Genomic DNA, 20,763 nt, shown 5'->3' with positions numbered 1-20,763 from the left:
TTGCCTTATGGTTAGGATGACCAGATGTCCTGTTTTTAACGGGATTTGTTCCTTTTGTCAGAAAGTCGTCCGGTGTCTCGAGAAAAATGCAAATGGAACGCAATATATCCCTTTTTTTAAAAAAAAGGTACCCCGTTTTTGGCTCGTAGTTACGTGGAAAAAAATATACGTGCTTCTAAACCACATAGTTAAGTCTTCGTTTGGAAAGATTCCAAAATTTTATAAAATTATTTCGTGCTTTTCGAAGAGATGGTTCCACAGTAAATTCCATGTTTCGATATTAGGTAACTTTGCGTGGATCGATAGTTGACAATTGCTTCTTCCTCATTGGCATGAATATCAACCATACTTAAGTGAATTGTCAAATTATGACAATTTACCAAGTGTCTTTTTTAATATTTTAAAAATATGGTCACCTTCAGGGCCGGATCCAGGATTGTCTGAGGGGGAGTGCACCAATAACTACCAAAATAACCGATCACACTGAAACTCTTCGAAGTGACATGTGGCATTGTTCTTTACCCCTGATAACACTGATGCATAGAACTCGGGAAAGTATTTTAAACAGAGTCGCAAGTGTTATACAAGAAAAAGAAAATGTTCTTCTCTCCTCCTAGCTTCTGTTTTATTCTCTACTTGACAAGTTCTATATTGTTATACTTGTGAATCTTTTTTCTTCAACCTTTTGAAAATCAACTTAAACTATTCCTTTTGCAAAGCTCTGCTTTCTTTTAAGCCCCAAACGGAAACATGATAGCAGAAAGTTTCGGAAGATGTTGGTATTTTCACTGCTAGCTTCTCATTTTAGATAGTATATATTTACAACGAGGGGGGGGGGGTGCACGCGCAACTTTGCGCCCCCGCTAAGTCCGGCCCTGGTCACCTTAGCTTATGAAAACCTAGATAATAGGACTTCATAGTAAGTGCAGCCCATTTTATTTAATATTTTCTGTGTTCCTTATAGAAGGAAGAGACGTTATTCTGTGTTTTACGCTGCTAATAGTTCATGGTTGCCCTGATAGGCGTAGCTACCTGTCGTGCCTACCTACCTGTCACTAACAGATGGTGCTAGCGTTTTACACCGACAATTTACAGATGAAATTCTAAACGCTTTGGGCATGGCTTTGGGGATACGCGAAATGGTTGCTACAATATTATAGAAACAAATCTGCCAAATACCTACCAATAGGCGCTTAAATATGAGACTGTCGTTGGGATTTCGTAGCTGACGGGTCTGTTCTAGTGTTGCTCGTGAGGATGACTAATAATTTTACACGGGCTTGTCAAAACCAATATTGCCGGAAGAACTTACTCCGTGAGACATCAAAGTGAAACTTGTGAAAATAGCTTCATTCAGCCTCATAAACGCTTCTATTACGAAGTAGGAAGCAGGAGCTGGAAGTAATATAGTGTTTGTTTCAGCTTAAGTGCTACTGTAGTGAAATGCAAACCCTTGCGTCAATTAGGACTGGAAGGAATTGTCTTATTGCATTTCCCTCTGAGCTTGATATATAAACTTAAGTGAAGCTTTACTTATATCGGTGAGTCTCTTCTCTCCCACCCCCTGTTAGCAAAATCGGAAATGATGCTATTACTTCGTGTAATGCAGGTATGTCAAACTGATTTCTTATATGGGGCCATTTAAAAATTATTTGAGATGTCAGCGGGCCGCATGTTACGATATTATATATATATATGTATGGTGTCTGAATAATGGGTACATAGTTGATGTCAATTTACAGTAAGAAGGCTGATTAGGAAAACTAATAATTAAAGTTTATTAATTAAGAATTCTGTTACAAAAATGTTAGGCTTGTGTGTGTGTGTGTAGAGTAGCAGGGAAAATATGATGCTGAAGGTTTCGTTTCCTTCTTTTAATTAATTTATTTATTTATGCAAAATAAATAGTGAGACTTAAGCGGGCCGCATTTAGGGGCGATGCGGGCCGCATGCGGCCCGCGGGCCGCGAGTTTGACATGCCTGGTGTAATGTTATATTATACATTGGGTAAAAATTCGAGCACTTTAGAGGTGTTCAAGTATACCAATAGGTAATTAATTAAAACAACTCACATGATTTCCATTAAGTGTATGTACCCTGTGTACTGCCATATACGTCCCATTACATCTTTGTATCAGAAGATACAACTTACATTAAAAAATTCGGGTGATCTCCCAGGGCCCCATAATAGAAGAAAGTTTGGAGCAAGCAGAAAGCTCCATTCAATGCATCCTCTGAGCTTTCCCTATCTCACTTTTGTTTCATCATTTTATCTTCAGTCATTTATGATTTACTAGTCTGAACGACTTATCTTTAACACCCAGTATATAAAATGTAATAGAAAGCTTTTCTATTGGTAATTATTCTTCAAGCCCACTTTTTTTTTTTTTTTTTTTTTTTTTTTAAGCTTCAGTTGCTGTAACTTGATGTCTGCAGTGTCCTTCAGATGAAAAGTTGCGTAATAAGGAATGGGACGATCATACGTCAAACTTAAAATTCTGTACAAGGATAACTTAAACTGGAAGGAGTAGATATTCTGGCGCTTGCAACGTGTCTCACTTTATTTCAAAAACTACAGAAAGAAAGAAAGAAATTGAAAACAAAGAAACAGGAAAAGCTTGGCTTGAGGTATTGAACCTGGGGCAGCTCGTAGAATATTATTATTATTATTATTATTATTATTAATATTATTATTATTATTATTATTATTATTATTATTATTATTATTAATAATAATAATAATAATAATAATAATAATAATACTTGGGGCGTTCAGAAATGATTGGCACTACAATTTTTTTTTTGTTTTCACAGGAACCATTTATTGAACAAACAATTACAGTTTATTTTAGATGTATTCCCCAGCAATGTCTATGCACCTTTACCACCGTTCTGAAAGCTTCCTTATTTGTGTAGCAAACCATTTTTTGGGGGTATCTCTCTGCCACTGGCGGACAAATGCGTGGAGTTCACTATTTGTTTTGAACTTTTTACCTCTCATGCCCTCTTTCATTGTATCGAATAAACCATAGTTGCTAGGAGCCAGATCCGGCGAATATGGAGGATGCGGCAGTACACTAAACCTTAGTTCATGCACTGTGGCAATTGTCTGGCGACTGACATGTGGCCGTGCATTGTCGTGTTGGAGAAGAACGCCACGACCCTATTTTCCTTGTCGGCATTGTTGGATGCGTCGGCGGAGTCTATGCAGTGAACTGCAGTAGCTCTCACTGTCGATGGACGTATTGGGAGGGAGCCATTCCTGATTCCAGAAAACGGTCGCCATTTGTTTCCGCGCGAATAGTCCCATCCGTGCCTTCTTGGGACGAGGGCTTCCAGTATGCCACAATTCCATGGACTGACTTCTTTTTTTTTTTTTTTTTTTTTTTTAGTTTCGTAGAGGAATCAAGTTTCGTCCACGGTGACCAAACGCTCAAAGAACTTGGTCGGATTTTCATTGTACTGTTGCATCAACTGCTTGCAAATCTTCACACGCTTTTGTTTCTGTGCAATGGTGAGGTCATGAGGCACCCATTGTGCACACACCTTGTGCAGCTTCAAATCCTCATGAACGATAGTGTAGAGGGAACCCCGTGATAGAACCGTGAAACCCGGGGAATCCCGTCTAGTTTATCAAACGTGATTCTCCTGTGCTCCATTATCAAATCATTCACTCGCGCGGCATTGCTTGGTCTTCGTGCAGTTGCAGGATGCCCAGTACTTTTGTTTTTTGCAGCACTGTCTTTGCCTTCTCTGAATCCGGATACCCAACGAAACACAGATCTGCGACTTGGTGCTGTGTCCCCACATACGGCTAATAATGTGTTGTGGATGTCTGAAGTATTCACTCCTTCCCTCCAGAGAAACCACACTGTCCACCGTTGCCCATGTATGTCTGCTTCCATGCTGTCTTTTCGCTGTCCACCAGCGTTCTGGCAAGTTGGAACAACTGCTGCTACAATGTGCTACCTACGGAAAGAAACAAAACGATTTAGTGGGGTTTGATAGTACTATAGTCTATCTTAATGCATACATCAACAAACATTTCAAACTGCTATTTGCCACCAGTTATAGGGCGGAGTGCCAATCATTATTGAACGAACTAAATAAAATGTAAAAATATTTCAGTTTCACGTCCCGCGATTACGCCTGTTAGGTTAAGGGAGACAGATCATTAAAGCAAGTGAATGATGATGGAAGAATTTGTGGAATGAAAATGTAGCAGGAAACCGAGGTAGTCCGAGAGAACCGACGGACACAATGTTGTCCACCAACAACAACTTAGCCCGGGAGCGAACCAGGGACCTCCCGCATCAGAGGAAGCGCTGTACCACTGAGTCACTGTGTCTCCAAGTAAAATGTGAAATGAAAATAAAATAGAATATTTAGTAAATACAAGAGCACATTATTATTATTATTATTATTATTATTATTATTATTATTATTATTATTATTATTATTATTATTATTACTATTATTATTATTATTATTATTATTATTATTATTATTATTATTATTATTTTAAATCGGGGTATTTGTCTTCATGGTCTTTTAACTACTTCTAATCAGTTTCCTTCTTAATCCAATACGGCAGAGACACGAACACAGAAATTTCGAGGACAGTTGAAAAACGGTAATGCTGTTTAGAAGATCCTCAACCCCACATGGGTTTCGCGTTCGCCTCACGATAGCGTACCTCAGACCACTTGACTACAGCACACCAGCTACCACTCAGATTTTAATAATAATAATAATAATAATAATAATAATAATAATAATAATAATAATAATAATAATAATAATAATAATAATAATAATAATAATAGTAGTAGTAGTAGTAGTAGTAGTAGTAGTAAATACAACAAGACATTGGTATGTAATAATTACAGATACCTAAGTAAGGGAAAGAATAGCCTAGAATTTATAAAGGACACTGCAGACGTCGAACAAACATAACTGCGGCAACTTCTTTGTGCAGGAAATAACTTCCAAAGAGCGGGAGGAGCAGTGGAATTCATACTTCTTAGAAGTTTATGACGAGTAAAGTGTGGGAGGGGCATAGCCAGTCATTATATCAGGAAAATAAAATGCTTTGATACTAAAGTATCGTCTGGAAAGTAGTAAAAACAGAAATATTTATGTGACTCAGTTACAGAACAGCTGTAATACAACAACAGAACCCATTTTTTTAGATGATGATTCCGTTTTTCCCTCTTTTTTTTTTTTTACATTCCTTTCTCTATCATTCGTTTGTGTTTATATCATTCGTAATACTGCAATAAAGTAATAATTACCTCAACTCAAGCCTTGATCTATATTTCTGCTAGAAATATCTTTTAAAGAAACAAGCGAAACACTTGGGTCTACCGAAATTAGAAGTTTCCGGCGTGCAAATTTAGTTCCTGATCAAGCTTACTGTGATAAGCTGTTAGCTAAAGGATTATCCAACTTTCACAACGTTCTTTAGAATTTAGAATAGCTTGATTAAGACTTTCCAATCATTCCCATTGCTTAAGGTTGAACTTTGTCAAGAATGAAAACATGAATTTACTCAATTTCCCTTAACGATTTAAGAATAAATATCTGAATTTGATCAATATGATGTGTGTTTTCATTGAAGGTTTCCCACAATCTCCATTGCGATAGTGAAAATGGAATTGTTGAGTTTAACGTACCACAATTACGCCCGTTAGGCTAAGAGAGACGATAATTAAAGGAAGTGAATTATTATGGAAGTATTAGTGGAATGAAAAGTAGGAGGAAAAGGGAGTACCCTGAGAAAACTCACAGACACGATTTTATCTACTACAAAGTTACTTAGTCGGGCATCGAACCAAGGATCCCACGTACCAGAGGTAAGCGCTCTGCCACTGAGATACCGTGCCTTCCCCCCCCCCTGATTGCGGTAACTTTCGTTAATAATAAATAAATAAACTCTTGAAATAAGGTATGTTTTTTCTTGGAAGCTTAAGAATTACTTCTATTGGTTAAGATTGTAGTTGGTGGAACGTCTTTCGGAGCATTAATAAATAAATATGCTTTTTCCCCACACTAGAATGCTATTCTGGTCCATTTTGCTATGTTACAAACCAGGGGTCTCATCTGTTTTGATAGATGTCATACCTCCCAAAATTTACCTTACATGTTCCCCGAAAAGAGTAGTTATTGCTAATGGAGTCTGTGGCTTGGTCCCATATTACGACTGTCTTGAAGAAGAGATAGTGTAGTGGGGAACGGCCTTACTGTGAGGATTGATTTTGCAGGTGGTCTGTACATTCTTAACTGCACCGAATTTAAGCCCCGGTAGTAGTTCGTATTTATTATTATTATTATTATTATTATTATTATTATTATTATTATTATTATTATTATTATTATTATTATTATTATTATTATTATTATTATTATTAAGTATCTCGCCTTTTGGCAGATCCTGGGACCAATATATTTTTTTAAAATTAGGTTTGGTTTACGAAATATTTCTTCCACGTTTCTCGATCTTCAGCTTCGTCTTTTAACTTGCAATATTTTCGTCTATGTTTCAAATCATCGATCAATTGTGTTCTTCTTCCTACTTCTCGCTTTCACTGCCTTTCCCTCTGTGGCGGTATGAAGAAGATACTTTCTTCGCAAGATGTATCCAATCCAATTGGCCTTCCTAGTCTACGTTAAAAAAAAAAAAAAAAAAAATAGTAGGTTCCGTCCTTCGTAACCACGAGTTGTATAAGGATACAAAACAAGCTATTGCTTCTAAACTGATTCAATGCCTCATACTTCAATATACTTCCTAATCCTGAGTGCGCTCTTAATTAAAGTTGTACTTGTTACCTTGTATTTATTATACTTATTTTAAATGCACTTTTATAATCAATTTCAATTACGTTGATTTTGAAAGATCCCCCCAAAATTTCAATAATGCACTATGGGTTATAATATACACCACCTTACTAAGAACTACAAACTTAAATATTCGATGATCAATCATGGCGGTATTCGCCATCTATTCGTACTGCTTGAACAGTATTCTTAGCATGGATCCATGGACACGATGATAATGCCACAAGAGAGTTTTATGACTCGCAGTTTGGAACGTGTGACGTGTAAGACTTGTGCAACTAGTTGAGTTTTAGGACTTTTGTCGTTATGTTAGATTCAATACAGTTGAAGACTAGTATCGTGTCTCTCTTCATTTATTTATTTTTCATATCAATCTGGATAACTGGAGTTAAGATAACTGGAGTTACGCTGTATCTACACTGTTAAAAATACTTTCTTAAATCTGAGAAAACGTTTCTTATCTGTGCACCGAGAACATCGTTTCTTAGAAACAAGAGTTTGAAACTCTCATTAACGAGAAATGAAGAAAAGTAAAGGAAGTTGTATAAAGCGGAACGAGAAAATATACTGTTGCTTTTCCTATGAATGAGAATTGCTATATCTCATTTCTAAGAAAATAGTGTTTCGGTGTACACGCAAGAAACGGTTTCTCAAATTTAAATCATTTTTAACAGTGTATATACTGTATGAATAAAGTTCAGTGAGACATTAGCTTCTTTGTGTGATGCTGTTTAATAGCTACAATGAAACTGGCATTGACTCTGAACTCTAACGGTTACATGTTTGTTTGTTGCTTCCAGTGATTCTAAACTAATAATAAACGCTCAAACTCTATTAAGATGCCTTATCTCGGCGAAATTAAAATAACGCTTATTTTACAGTAATTATGTGATATCTTCAAATAGATAAAAGATAATCGAAATGTGGAACAAGAGCGCCCTAGACAATATAATTTTACGTGAAATACCGTTATCATGACTCACTTATCTGTTTTCGATTTCGATCCATTTTGAAAATCGGCACTTATTTTCGCGTTTCTGAACGGCTGAAAACGGACAGCCAGTAGGTGACTTGTGATAACGGTAGCTCACGCAAAATAGTAGATCTATTGTCTAGGGCGTTCTTGTTCCACATTTCAATTATCTTTTATCTATTTGAAGATAACACATAATTACTGTAAAATTAGCGGTATTTTAATTTCGCCGGGATGAGGCCTCTTTATACTTGTAGTGACTATAATGTCTTAACGCGGAGGCACTGACGCCAAGTCTCACAGACCCGTGTCCCCTGTTTTGTAATTCTACCATATTTTTCATCTCTTCAATTTTCCCACAGATACACTAAAATGTAACATATGTATTGAAATTCGCAATATACCTGTTTAATATGCGTAATACAAAATAAAAATTATCAACAAAAAATTTAAACAAAAATTATTAGGTGAATATTTAAAATTTATCAAATGGGTCTGTGAGACTAGTCGCCAGTGCTCAAGACATTAACAGGCGTCAGTGCCACCGGGAGAGTTCTAACACTTTTCTGTTATTTGCATTGAATTCTAAAATCTAAATAAATGCTTATTTAAGCTGTTTTATTGTTAGGTTGCACCAAGGGCGCCGATCCTGGGGGGGGCAGGCCCCCCAAAGGCCATGTCGGCCCTCCTATTGAATTTATGAATATACAATATTTGGCATACTTTGATTGCAATTTGTCTTAAAATCCTCATATATATACCTTCTGCATCTGAATGGGCCACCCCAAATTTACAGAGAAATCGGCGCCGTCGGGTTGCACTGACTCAAAAGTATAAATAGTTCGTTATTTTTTGTTACTTATACTGATTCTAAAGTCTAAACAATATGGATGAACGTTTCAAATACACACTCCAATAACGATGTAAAGTCAACGGCAGGGTTTACAGAAGTTAAATAGTTATTATCCACTGAATTTGAGGGACATTCAGCTCATATGTTGCTTAGCTACATGTTTATATGTGATGTCGGACACCATTTAGAACAAATGGGCCAGGCATGACGTACTTGACGGTGGGTTCCGAATAAGTACGCTACACGTGAAACTTATCAACAATTCTTATGTCTTGTGCTGACTTATAAACATTATAATGAAAGAGAAAATTGTAATTGTTGTCCCAATTTTCGAATCAAGTTTTAAAGAAAAATAGCTAAAAGATAAGGAAAGGAATTTAGTAAAAAAAAAATAATAATAAATAAATAAATAAAATAAAATAAAATAAATAAATAAAAAAAATATTGTTTCTTTATCTAGCAGGTTAACTGTTAGGGGTCAAAAACGCAACCTTTGGAGCCTTGCGCTTTGGTTGCTACCGGAAGTGACTAAATAACTTGATTCATTCATACTAAATGACTTAGAGGTCGCTTAACATTAGAAGTTTCCTGATTCTTCATTGACTAACCTGGTAGCTAATTAATGGGAACATTACGTATGCAAGGTCTTGTTAATGTTAGTAAGTTGTGGCTATTAGAAAGATCTTGAAAGGCTTTATAAAGCTACTTAATGTGTTGTTGTATTGAATTGGTCCACGATTGGCGGTGAATATGAAGTTGTCACGTGTTTTTCTTCTTCACAACTAATGAAAACATGTCCACAATCTACAGCGAAGTTCATGATTTATTTGTGAATCGTTTTACAAACAATCCTTCTCCACTTCGCCAAACTATTCATAATTTAAATCAAAGGCTTCAGCAGAGTAGCTCAGTGGCGGATTTCTCGGGAGGGTAGGCTGAAATCATGTTGTTAAGGAAGAAACCAAATACGGGTGGTCTCACTCTTTTCTATAATGAGGGGCCCCTTAACCTTCATTTTAATGCGAGAGCGAGAAGATAAGTTGAGAATGAGAACATGTTTAGAGGTTGAAAATACATTTTGAGGATGTGAGCGAGGCGAGGACATTTTGAGGATGAGAGTGAGGACAGAGAAAAGAATATATTTTGGGAGCAAGGGCAAGTGAGAGGAGTATACTATGTACAGGGTGTCCGAGAGGAAACGCCCTAATTTGAAACTGCTGTAATACATGTATTGGAAGATTCATACAGCAATGGATACATAAAGTTTTGAAGTTTTGTTTGGGCAATCACGCTATTTCTACATGAGCCCCACGAGTGGCAAGGGAGATGTCTGATCGATACTCAATTTCTTTTCAGGTACCCTTTAGCATCTGTGGCGTAACTGTCTCAATTGCAGCTCTAATCCTCTCACGAAGCTGTTCCAGAATTGTCATTTTGTTACGTACTTGTCCCTAACATACCCCATAGGTACACAGAGAAAAATGCATAATGCAGTCAGCATGTAAATGCTGTTTTTACCAGGTTACACGCGTCACCACATTAAGTAATGTTGTTTCATCAGTAGTACGATCTACACCACCGTCCAGCGAAAATTTTGTATTGTAGGACCACCACTTCAAATCTAGAATTAACGCCATACCCATTCCGATGGTGGTAACTTAGGTATATAATGTTGTTACTACCTTCCTACGAGTGTCCCCTCTAGGTTCTTTCTAAATCTGTGACTCCCTACCTTATGAGAGTAATAGTTTTTAACACGAAATCAATCATGTGAATAAAATTATCCAATCACAGCGAGTCTAGTTCGACACCGAACTCCAGACTTGGCATGGTGTTCCCACCTGCTGTACTTTTATACATGAAATTACATTACTTAAGGTGCGCACCCGCGTAAATACGATGTATCCACACGGAAATCCTAGTCCTTTTTTTCTCAGTGTAGGAATCCAGGGGAGTAATGTCAGGCAATTAGGGTGGATATGTAATTGAGACAGTTCCGCCACACATGCTAAAGGGTACATGAAAAGAAATCGAGTATCGATTAGACATCTTCCGTGCCACTCATGGGATTCATGTAGAATAGCGAAGTTCTGATAAGCGAAAAGTAGGAAAAAAATATAATAGTATATGATAGCCTTCTGTGTCGGCAATACGCTTAATATGTTTTTACTTAATTTAAAGTTAACCTTAAGTTAATCATTCGTTTTCTTTAAGGGGTACTCAACAAAAATATTTAGGGAATTAAACACAACTCCAAATACATTCATGAATAACAAATAATACAAGATTTATGAAACAGTTTAAAACAAGTTAATGGAGCAAAATAAAACTATGTTGAGGTATATATATTTAATGAAACATAAAAATGCTTAACGGTTATTTATCCATCACCTTGAAACTTTTTCCCAAAAATGGTAACAATTATTATTATTATTATTATTATTATTATTATTATTATTATTATTAATAATAATAGGTAGCATCTGTTTACCAACTAAACATCAGTGCAGCGCTTGAATTCATATTTTTTGTTTGAATGTACAGCGCGCTGTAACTTGCTGTTTTCCAAAATCATTATGGAATTCATTACAATTATAGTTACATTTGGTTTAAGAATTACCAATAAGTGTTCTGCTGCTGCGAGCATTTGTTCTTTCTGTCTGCAATCCTTCCTTCGAAAAAGTGTAGAAACTTTTGCACTGACCGCCGATTTGTTTTTTCGTTCTTAGTTGACGTTCTATTTCAGATTTCCCACTGTTGGCAATGGAAAACTGAGCTAAACGTTATTCACAATGTATATCACTATCTGTATTTGCTCTCTTAACAAATGGGTAGAGAGATTGTAGTTCTGAATTTAGAACACATTTCTATCTTGGATGTATTAAAAAAAAAAAAAAAAAAAACCCTCTAACAACTGAACTAGAAAAAATCCTCGCAGGCCGTATCTCGCCCTCTCTTGACTGTTCACACCAAGGTACAGTACAGTACTTAGGCAAAGAACACTACTGAAGGAGGCGAAATACTCCGCACTGGAAGTCGCAGATGGGCGAATCAAATTAATTTGTATTATAATTCCATTTGTATTATAATTAATTAGACAGGTATCTAATTAATATTTGCGCTTGTGGTTTATTTTTATAAACGTACAGTGAAACTTCGTGTAGGGCTAAAAACATTATTTTTAAAATCTATTTTCGGAGCGAGGGATTATTTTAACGATTAAGGGAAAACTTAGGCCGACACGAGGAAGCTTCTACTTGGTTAGCATCGCTGTACTAACTTGAAATAAAACATCTTTATTACCTTATCGATATCTCAACAAGACCTTCTCATTATAAATGTACTGCAAAACAAATGTTTCTTGATTGTTTTCCTTTAATGACAATAATTTTTTGAGAAGTTTTGAAAAACACAGCAATTTATCATTCAGAAAGAGTGTCTGTGATTCGAAATGTGAATAAAGAATGAAACATTAAAATATTGCAAATAAGATAGATCAGGACATTTCGCAGGCCATTTTGAAAAAGGACATTTCTCGATTTTCTAGGTGTCTTTGCAACTCGCAGGACAATTCTTTGAGAAACAGTACTGTACTGCGAAAATCAGTACGTCTGGTCACCCTAATGTAGAAATAGTATGATTGCACGAACAAAACTTCAAAACCTCGTGTACCCATTGTTGTATGAGCCGTCTTTATGTATCGAATACATGTTGTATTACTGTCATTTTAAATTAGGACATTTCGTCTCGGACAGCCTGTACAGTATTTTGAGGAGTAGGACGGGTGAGCGGAAGAACAAAAAGCATCTCTTTGAAAAACTGTGAATACTTTAACATAGTGTTCCGTACAGACATCTATAAAACAGTAATATTTCAGGTTTTGCCAGGGAAGCGAGTGGGGAAAGATAGTCCGCGGACATAAAAATTTCACGATTTTTATTAGTGTATTACTATACAATTTATTAAAAAAGCATATATTTCTCTGACTCAGGGGAGGGGGCAATTGCTCCTAATGTTGTTACCAAATGATGTCACTGCTATAAAACTAACTCAAACGACACCCATTGAGCAGCGGAAGAAATCTGTGTTCAACATTAGAGGGGACGGGTAAGACCGTTCCCATATTTTTTATAAGCGATGTTCAAAATATTTATGGAGTTGAAAAAAAATACTGTGGAGGATTAGGGGAGCAGAGTTGTCTTCAACATTGGGAGGCGGGCAGATTTCAGGCTTATTCGGGACATCGATTTCAACTTTGTGGCAATCGGACACAAATCATCACCTTTTCGCCCCAACAAACACATTTCAAATCGGATTATTGGAGGGAGACAGTCCCCCCAGTTCCAAGATTGGAGGGAATATGACCCCCTCATCCCCCTGGGATTTGTGACGTGCCAGTGAGTATGATATGTCGAAAACGAGTTTACAATAGACTCTTAAAGAAGAGATACAGCTAAGAAATTACAGGTCTACATTAATTTAGAGCTTCAAAGAAAATAAAACTGAGATGCGTATAAATTACGCGAGTAGTATGTCTTCCAAGAAAAAGAAGGTAAATAAATCAAATTCATTCCATGACCCGATGGACCAATCTTCAAGAATTTTTTCTAACATCCACAGTTATGACTTTCGAGATGTTGAGAATTATTTGTGATAATAAATACAAATTTAAATACTCCTGGTAGACCTATACTGGCTTTTTCCTGGGGAGATAATCGAATCTTTTGTCTTTCTTTCGGGAAGACCTCTGAAAATTATCTCTACATTTTTAGGAAGTGATTATAGAAGGAAGCACAATGTACTTACGAAACATCTACATCCACTTCGGAATAACTTGATACTGCAACGGAGTAGTAGTGCACGCTTCACTTCTGGTTTGAGCTTCACATGTGAATATGAGAATCTTCTTCAATAGTGTGTGTGACGAGTGAATTAGCAGATTACAGTAGAATGGCCATGAATGTTCACCAAATATACTCCGATGGATTACATACGTGAATAATAAAAGACTTAGTTTCTTTGATGAAAGTTACTAATTTGAAAAGTTATAAGCTATGTATTGCAACCGAATTTGAAAATCTGTCATTCAAGAACGCTAGATAGCGCTGTTTATGCTTCTGCATGATGTAACTTCTGCATTGAATAGGGTCTACATGTTGTGAGTTTCTCTTTTAATACAATTGTAAGTTTGTAAAAGACATGAGAGGAAATATATGTTAATCAAGAAAAATACAACTACTTCTTCACAATTATGTTATGCATTAATTTACATGACATTATGTCAAACTACACAATACATTTTTATGTCATTCACTCTAATTGCATATAGGGTTTGATGATAGATCTGAATCGATGACAAAATGTGTCATATGTGGTTTAATTGTTGGGAAATGAAGTCGGGGTCACAACCACAGAAAGCACACTCATTAGTCACTTATCAATAAAGAGGGTATTCCATATTCTTGTGCAGGTATATGCGTGCCCCTTTGTGGCTGAGTGGCTACACTGGTGTGTTATCTGTATGCATGGGCCCTGTTCGATCCCCGGTTGAAGTACCCCAGGTTCAAATCTGAGTAGTAGTACGTATTTTACTTTAAGCAGTATATCCAATATCAGGTAGTTTCGGTGCGGAAGAGCGTGGTTAACCTTCAATCATTTATAGCTCGTAATTCTTTTTTTGAGCCCAATGTGTTACTTATTCATTATTCGAGCACATGTTTTAAATAACATTTAGGATCAATTTATATTAACTTTGAAATAACATCCAAGTAATTTTTTTAATTAGACTGGTCAATATGATTACTAGTTTTGATTGATATAACAAGTTAATCTAATACTTATGTACTACTTTTTATTCACAGCATGATGAGCAGTGGGGATATGTTTGTTACTGGACAACACTTAGGATCTTCTTTAGTACCTGGTCACTCAGCGTTGGATATCAAGAGTGGATTCCACCATCCTCCAAGTCAATTTGCAGGAACAGCTAGTACCTCTGTTTACAAGAATTTTAATTCCAAAGCGGGAACTTCAACGTTGGGGATATTTTAAAATGATTTTTTTTTTTTTAATTTCCCTACTACCTCTTGCTTATACAAGTGTGCCAGTAATTTGTAATATAAAGTATTTTTTCAAGATCAACTTCTTGTACAGCGTAATTTTCTGCTTTTCGAAGTCGAATATTCTCAAGCAGCATATACATACGTTTACACAATTTCTTTTAAATTAAGAAATTTGATCAGAATCTTTTAGAAACCGTATTATATGAATTAGTTCATGGAAAATGGCTTCAGTCACTTATATGGCGGAGTTGAGTTAACAATGGGTTTTTGTTCCTATAGGGTACATCTATGTTTCTAAACATAATGGGCTCCAGTTTCATGGGTCTAACATGTCATATTTCATAGACAGATGTCATCTTTGATTATTCTACGCAGAATGAGCTTGTTCTGCAATATTTAATTCTTTTTCTAGTTTCCTCAAAACTAAGTTTGTTTGATTGAAGCCTTTTTGCATTATCTGATTAATATATGTACATTAATTAAATCAAACGTTGTAATTGCAGCGAAAAAGTTTAACTTATTGTATTCATGTTCATGTGTTATGGTAATAGTGTCTTCGTTTTTTTAAAATTGTTTATTTGGAATATTTGAAATCTAGATGTCAGATGATCTTTTACTAGGGCAAGGAGCCCAGAATTGCATGCATACTGAGACTGATAAAACAAAACCAGATAATTCCCCTCATTGGTTAAAAAAGAAGTCATACTTAAGGGAACTTTCAAATTACTCTACTACAGTTAAAAAAATGATTCTCTCAATCAGTCACATCTAACAGGTCAGTGAATGACGTAGAAGCATCAGAGAAAAGGACAAAGAGAATACATACAGCAAAGAAAGGTCGTGGAATAAGCAAGTGTTGGCAGTGTATACATAGTTATGATCCACAAGTAATGTGCCTCCAAAACCGTCGATTTCTGGTTCTGATTTGCCAGTTACCACTGTCTTTTTTTTTTTTTTAAATTAATGCATGATTAACTGCCAGCTCCTTCCCTTCCCCGACTTATTTACTGAGAAGGGGAGCAGAAAACTATGATATCACAGAGCATTCTGTTGGGAATGACAGCTGCATACAAATCGAATTCAATTTATGACATATCGTAATGAGTAAAGTTTAATCAATTAATTGACTGACAACATTACAACCGACCAAAAAAAAAAAAAAAAAATCTTGGTTGGATTCCACTATTATGTGCATCTCAATTCAATCAGAGTTACTATTAGGCAACTAGTCTAAGATTCATCTTTATATTTTTGTAACCTTTTTCTTCTCCTTCTAGAAAGAAAGAAGTCTTCTCCTTAAAATATATAACCTACTTCGTATTACAAATCATCAACACGAAAATATATTTTATTCATGTAACTTTACCTCAACTAAATGATTATATATTCGTTAGTCCTTGACTGTGACATGTTCTTAAATTTATACAGAGATTAAAGATGTATATTGTGTTGAAAATACAATACCTCTTTCAATGTACGTATGTGTGCATGTTTGATACATAGGTAATATTTAGATCTATAACAACTGTTTGAATTCCATAAATAATACTATTACTCATACTTCGGGATTTTTTTTTAAACTCTCCATTAACCTCTTCCACCCAATCCACTCCAATTGACTAGTCTGGCCTCAAATACCAGTTTTTCAGCATTATCACAACAAACTTTTTAAATGTAAACTTGTATAATATTATTGATATTTGCTCATTGAAAATACAATTATTTGGTTCTTAATTGCTGGCTAAATTTGACATATTTTGTGCCTTAAGTCCAAACACACCACATGTCTAAGTTTCTGACTCTTACAGCAGTGATGCATAGGCTAGACATGCAGCCAGCTGCAGTTAAAGTGCTGCCATCTCTTGACAAACTGTCATATTAAGATATTCAATAATACCAGGTGCTGACAGACACCGGGCTCGAAATACTAAGCAAGAACGAAAGTGGTTTTTTGGAGGAAACTCGTGAGATAAGCAAGTACGTCACTGGGAATAGCTGGTGCAAGTATCATGACGTAAGCGCGTAGTCACTGGTGAGGAAGGGGTTAATTCTAAAGAAGTTACACATTCGTGTATCAATGCATTTGAGTTTTTGTGTCATATAAAATATATACACTTTTGTCAATCGAGGGCGTCTCCACAACTGAATCAGTAATATACTACGAATCCCAAGTACTAAAAATTGACTCAAGAGGAACGTAGGATGATTCTTCCAATTTCACTTTTAAAAACACGAATTAAGGTAAAGATAATTGAACATAAGTGAACCTTCAATTATTAAGTGTCCTTAGAGATTGTACCTGAAAATATCTTAACAATGGCAGAGAATTATTTTATGAATGATGATAACATAAATTCAATAAATAATAATATGAACAAAAATATTAATAATAAATGTGGTAAATTCTGGTTTCATTATTCCTGTTATTAAAATTTATGCCATTTTCTTCAGAATATAATTAGGAAATATGTACCAGAATAGTTTTTCTTTTATTTTCTTTTTCTTTTTTCTTTTCTTTTTTTTCTTTTTTTTTAAATAACAAAGAACTGTAGTTTAAAGGAACTTGAGTGTCAATCGTAACAGAAACAAGTCTAAGCCTATAATTCATGTCCTGTCACGAGTTGATTTAGACTGAATTGTCATTAAGGTCTTTTAAAATTATGCTTTATATACTCATCTTACTTTCTTCTTGGCTTCACCAGAAGTCTCTTTTCTCCTGGTTTCCCAGCTAGAGTTCTTTGCATTCCACATTTATTACGATCCCGCAGGACTTATAAGATTGTACTGTTAATACTTCCGTTTGTAACTCTACAAGATGACTCTTGAAAGATAGCAAATATTTGAATTATCTTTTTCGGAAACACACAGCTAGGCTGATTGTTTCGGTCGAGTTGGTTAATGGAGTCAATTTGTTAACATCACCGCAGGCAATCGTGACTTAAACGATAGATATCCGAATTCACTATAAAATTTATAACATTGCTTATCTTCTATGCAACCTACACAGCAAAAAAGAAGTGTAAGTTGCCTATAATAACAGGATATGTACCTTTTCTTAATGCCAAATGCTCTTCTGAATGTCCCATTCCATGAAATTCATACGTAATTCTCCTCACTACTTTCAGTAGAGATTATTTCCAATGCAAGCGATTATGATTTGCCTACAAGACAGGAGCAGAGATTGTCTCACCTCCAAAAGGCAGAATGAAAGTGATGTCTCTTTACATAAAGTGTATCTGTTTCTACTGGAACAGAACTCTTTAGTTTCATATCTCCTTAAAAATTCTCTCTCGTGGGTAGCATCTCTATAGACGACATGTCTCGTTCATCTAGACTTCTTAATTTCATTATAGGAATAATATTCGCTCACCAATAACAATTGTGAAGCTCCGCACTCTGAAATTCCTTGTAAATTAACCGTTTTGTTTGTCGTATTTTGTCCCAAATAGTATTTTTCACAACTATTACGGATCTCACACTAAACGCTGTATTATTGGAATTACAAACATTACTGATATACAAAAAAAAGATTATGTGATGTTTTACGTACGAGAGAGAATTTGTGCTACTGATACCAGAATTGATAACTCTAAAACAGTTAAACTATTATTTAGATAACATTCAGCTTTGGTTTCAAACATGGTCGCAAATATATATATATATATATATATATATATATATATATATATATATATATATATATATATATACATTGCTTCTAGATCAAACAGTGGGTATATACAGGGTTTTCATAAAGTATGGACGGATTTAATTCGCTTATAATTTACATAAAAATGCTCATATTGAAATCAAATAAAGTGCAAACGGTAGTGGAAGGATTAAATTTTTACCTGTAATCTGCACCAGCTCAGTTCATTCACCGCCACACCTCCAGCTGGGCGCCACTAGGAATCGACTTCTGTGGGCTGTTGATGATGCTTTCCCTTACCCTGCTCACTGTTGCAGGCGATGTTGGCGGCCTCCCACTTCGAGGACGGTCCAGGACTCTTCCTGTCTCCAAGAACTTAGCATGCCACTTTCGGATTGCACTCTCAGTCGGTGCCGGCTTTTTGAACTCTTTGGTGAACTTTCGACACACCAGAATTGGTGATTTTAACTCTGCGTACCACAGAACACATTGCGCTTTCTCTTTCACCGACGCCATCTTTGATACTGTAACAGTGTTGCCAACTAAAAAATTAATCCTTCCGCTACCGTTTGCACTTTATTTGATTTCATTATGAACATTTTTATGAAAATTATAAGCAAATTAAATCCGTCCAGACTTTATGAAAACCCTGTACTACAGAGAGGTGTAATTGCAAGATGTGCTAGAACTTTCATTATCAGTATAAAACTACAGATAAGACCAGAACTGTGAAATAACCAAATTTTCACTTCAGGGACACATCAGTCTGTATAAGATTACGAAAACTCAACAATCCAATGTTTAAACATTATATTTCTGTGGACAATAAAATATTGAATATTCAAACCAAATAATTACTTGAGTGGTTGTTTGTAAAACTATTCAAATAAGAAATCATAGTGCGAATTTGAACAACTAATAACTATTCGAATAATGATAATTGTTCAAAAAATATTCGGATAAATTAATAATTTTTTGAAAGGAAATAGTGTGATAATTAATAGTTCATCAGAATAAATAGTTCGAGTAATTATTAATTGTTCGAAAATATGTTCGAACAATTAATAATTGCTTAAGAAAAATATCCAAGTAATGAATAATTATGATAATAATAGACCGTTATAATAATAGAAACATCTCTAATGACAATAGCAGTGTAAATGAGTGTAAATGATGCAGTAGGAATGCTTTATTTACATATAGTTCATTCATGTATCTCGATATGTCACTCAATAATACTAATTTTGATGACATTTCTTTCCTGGATTGTATTATGATCAGTGTTTTACTGAAATCTATAGGTTAAATTGATTAATCCTGTTCTATTCATATAATTTACATATAGTGCATATTGTTCTGTCTTGGAATGTATTTCATTTTACATTGTGTTCTTCAAATGTGCTGCTGAGATATCGGTACTGAATATTTATGTAACCATGTGCCTAGTAAAATTATTTTTGTAAAGAAATAATCCATATCACATGATATAGAATATTATTTATATATATTTGGAAAATAAAATTTATATTCTATTTTGAATCAGATTTTCTTTCCTTAGCCAATCCTACTCGTAATACGAACCCTTCTCATTTTAGGCTGTGAAGCTAATTTTTTTGGTTAACCTACCCACTACAATAGTTGGCTGTTCCTACTGGTTAGTGATGTAAAATACAAGGACTGTTCATTTAATTCCCTACGACATTGTATAGGAATATAGGGATGACTTATCACGTACTCTAGCTTGTTTTTTTTTTTTTTTTTTTTTTTTTTCAAAGTAACTACTACATCTAAACACCGATTCAAATATTGTTGTTAACTATGAAAGGAGACCTGGAACGCTTGTTGTGGAGTTCTCTCGTCGTGTTATCCTGAATGTCCTGAATGGTGTCCTGAATAGTTTTCCTTTTAAGATGAATTTCAGTGTGGAAAACAGGAAAAATGTCATATGGATCTATTCAGAAGAAGGGGGTGATGTATAAGTGGGATTTTTTTTTTTTTTTTGCTAAGAAGTCGGACGCCATTCCAGAAGTGTTTTACGAAGCATTGTCGTGATGCAAACGCCACTGTCATCATCATGCACGCCACTTATCCGGTCGTTTACAATGTACAGAATTGTATAAGCGATGTAGCACTAAGTTTAGGCTCTAAAGTGCTAAAATCTCTTTAGTTGGTTGGATTATAGTTTAGTGTCTCTTCCAGCATACAATTTAATAAAGAATCCTAATCATCATAATGTGTTCAAATTTTTGAACGTTCTGCTGCCATGAATAAAACCCGGTATCCCACGTATCAAAGGCACGTGCATTAGCCTGAAGAGCAACGAGGACGGCTAAAATCACATTAAAACTGAAACGTTCCTGAAAGGATTTACCAGCTTTAAATATGAAGT

General features: G+C 35.3%; 1 protein-coding gene across 4 annotated transcripts in view; it reads left to right on the top strand.

The window, feature by feature from the left end:
• The window catches only part of gsb-n (paired box protein gooseberry-neuro), a 134,175-nt gene extending 115,801 nt beyond the window's left edge, over positions 1-18,374 (top strand). The window contains exon 7 of one of the 4 annotated variants that reach the window (XM_081736641.1): positions 14,525-18,374. In XM_081736641.1, coding sequence (XP_081592767.1) covers positions 14,525-14,714 — 190 coding nt within the window. In that variant the 3' untranslated portion in view covers positions 14,715-18,374. The remainder of the gene's footprint in view (positions 1-14,524) is intronic. The other 3 variants (XM_081736643.1, XM_081736642.1, XM_081736644.1) reach the window with 3 other exon arrangements.
• The last annotated feature ends 2,389 nt before the right edge of the window (positions 18,375-20,763 follow it).

Source organism: Thermobia domestica, chromosome 13 (genome assembly GCF_964235325.1).
Source record: "Thermobia domestica chromosome 13, izTheDome1.hap1.1, whole genome shotgun sequence".
NCBI lineage: Eukaryota > Metazoa > Arthropoda > Insecta > Zygentoma > Lepismatidae > Thermobia > Thermobia domestica.
Note: the sequence above shows the minus strand (reverse complement) of the source record. Positions and strands in the feature narration are given on the sequence as shown.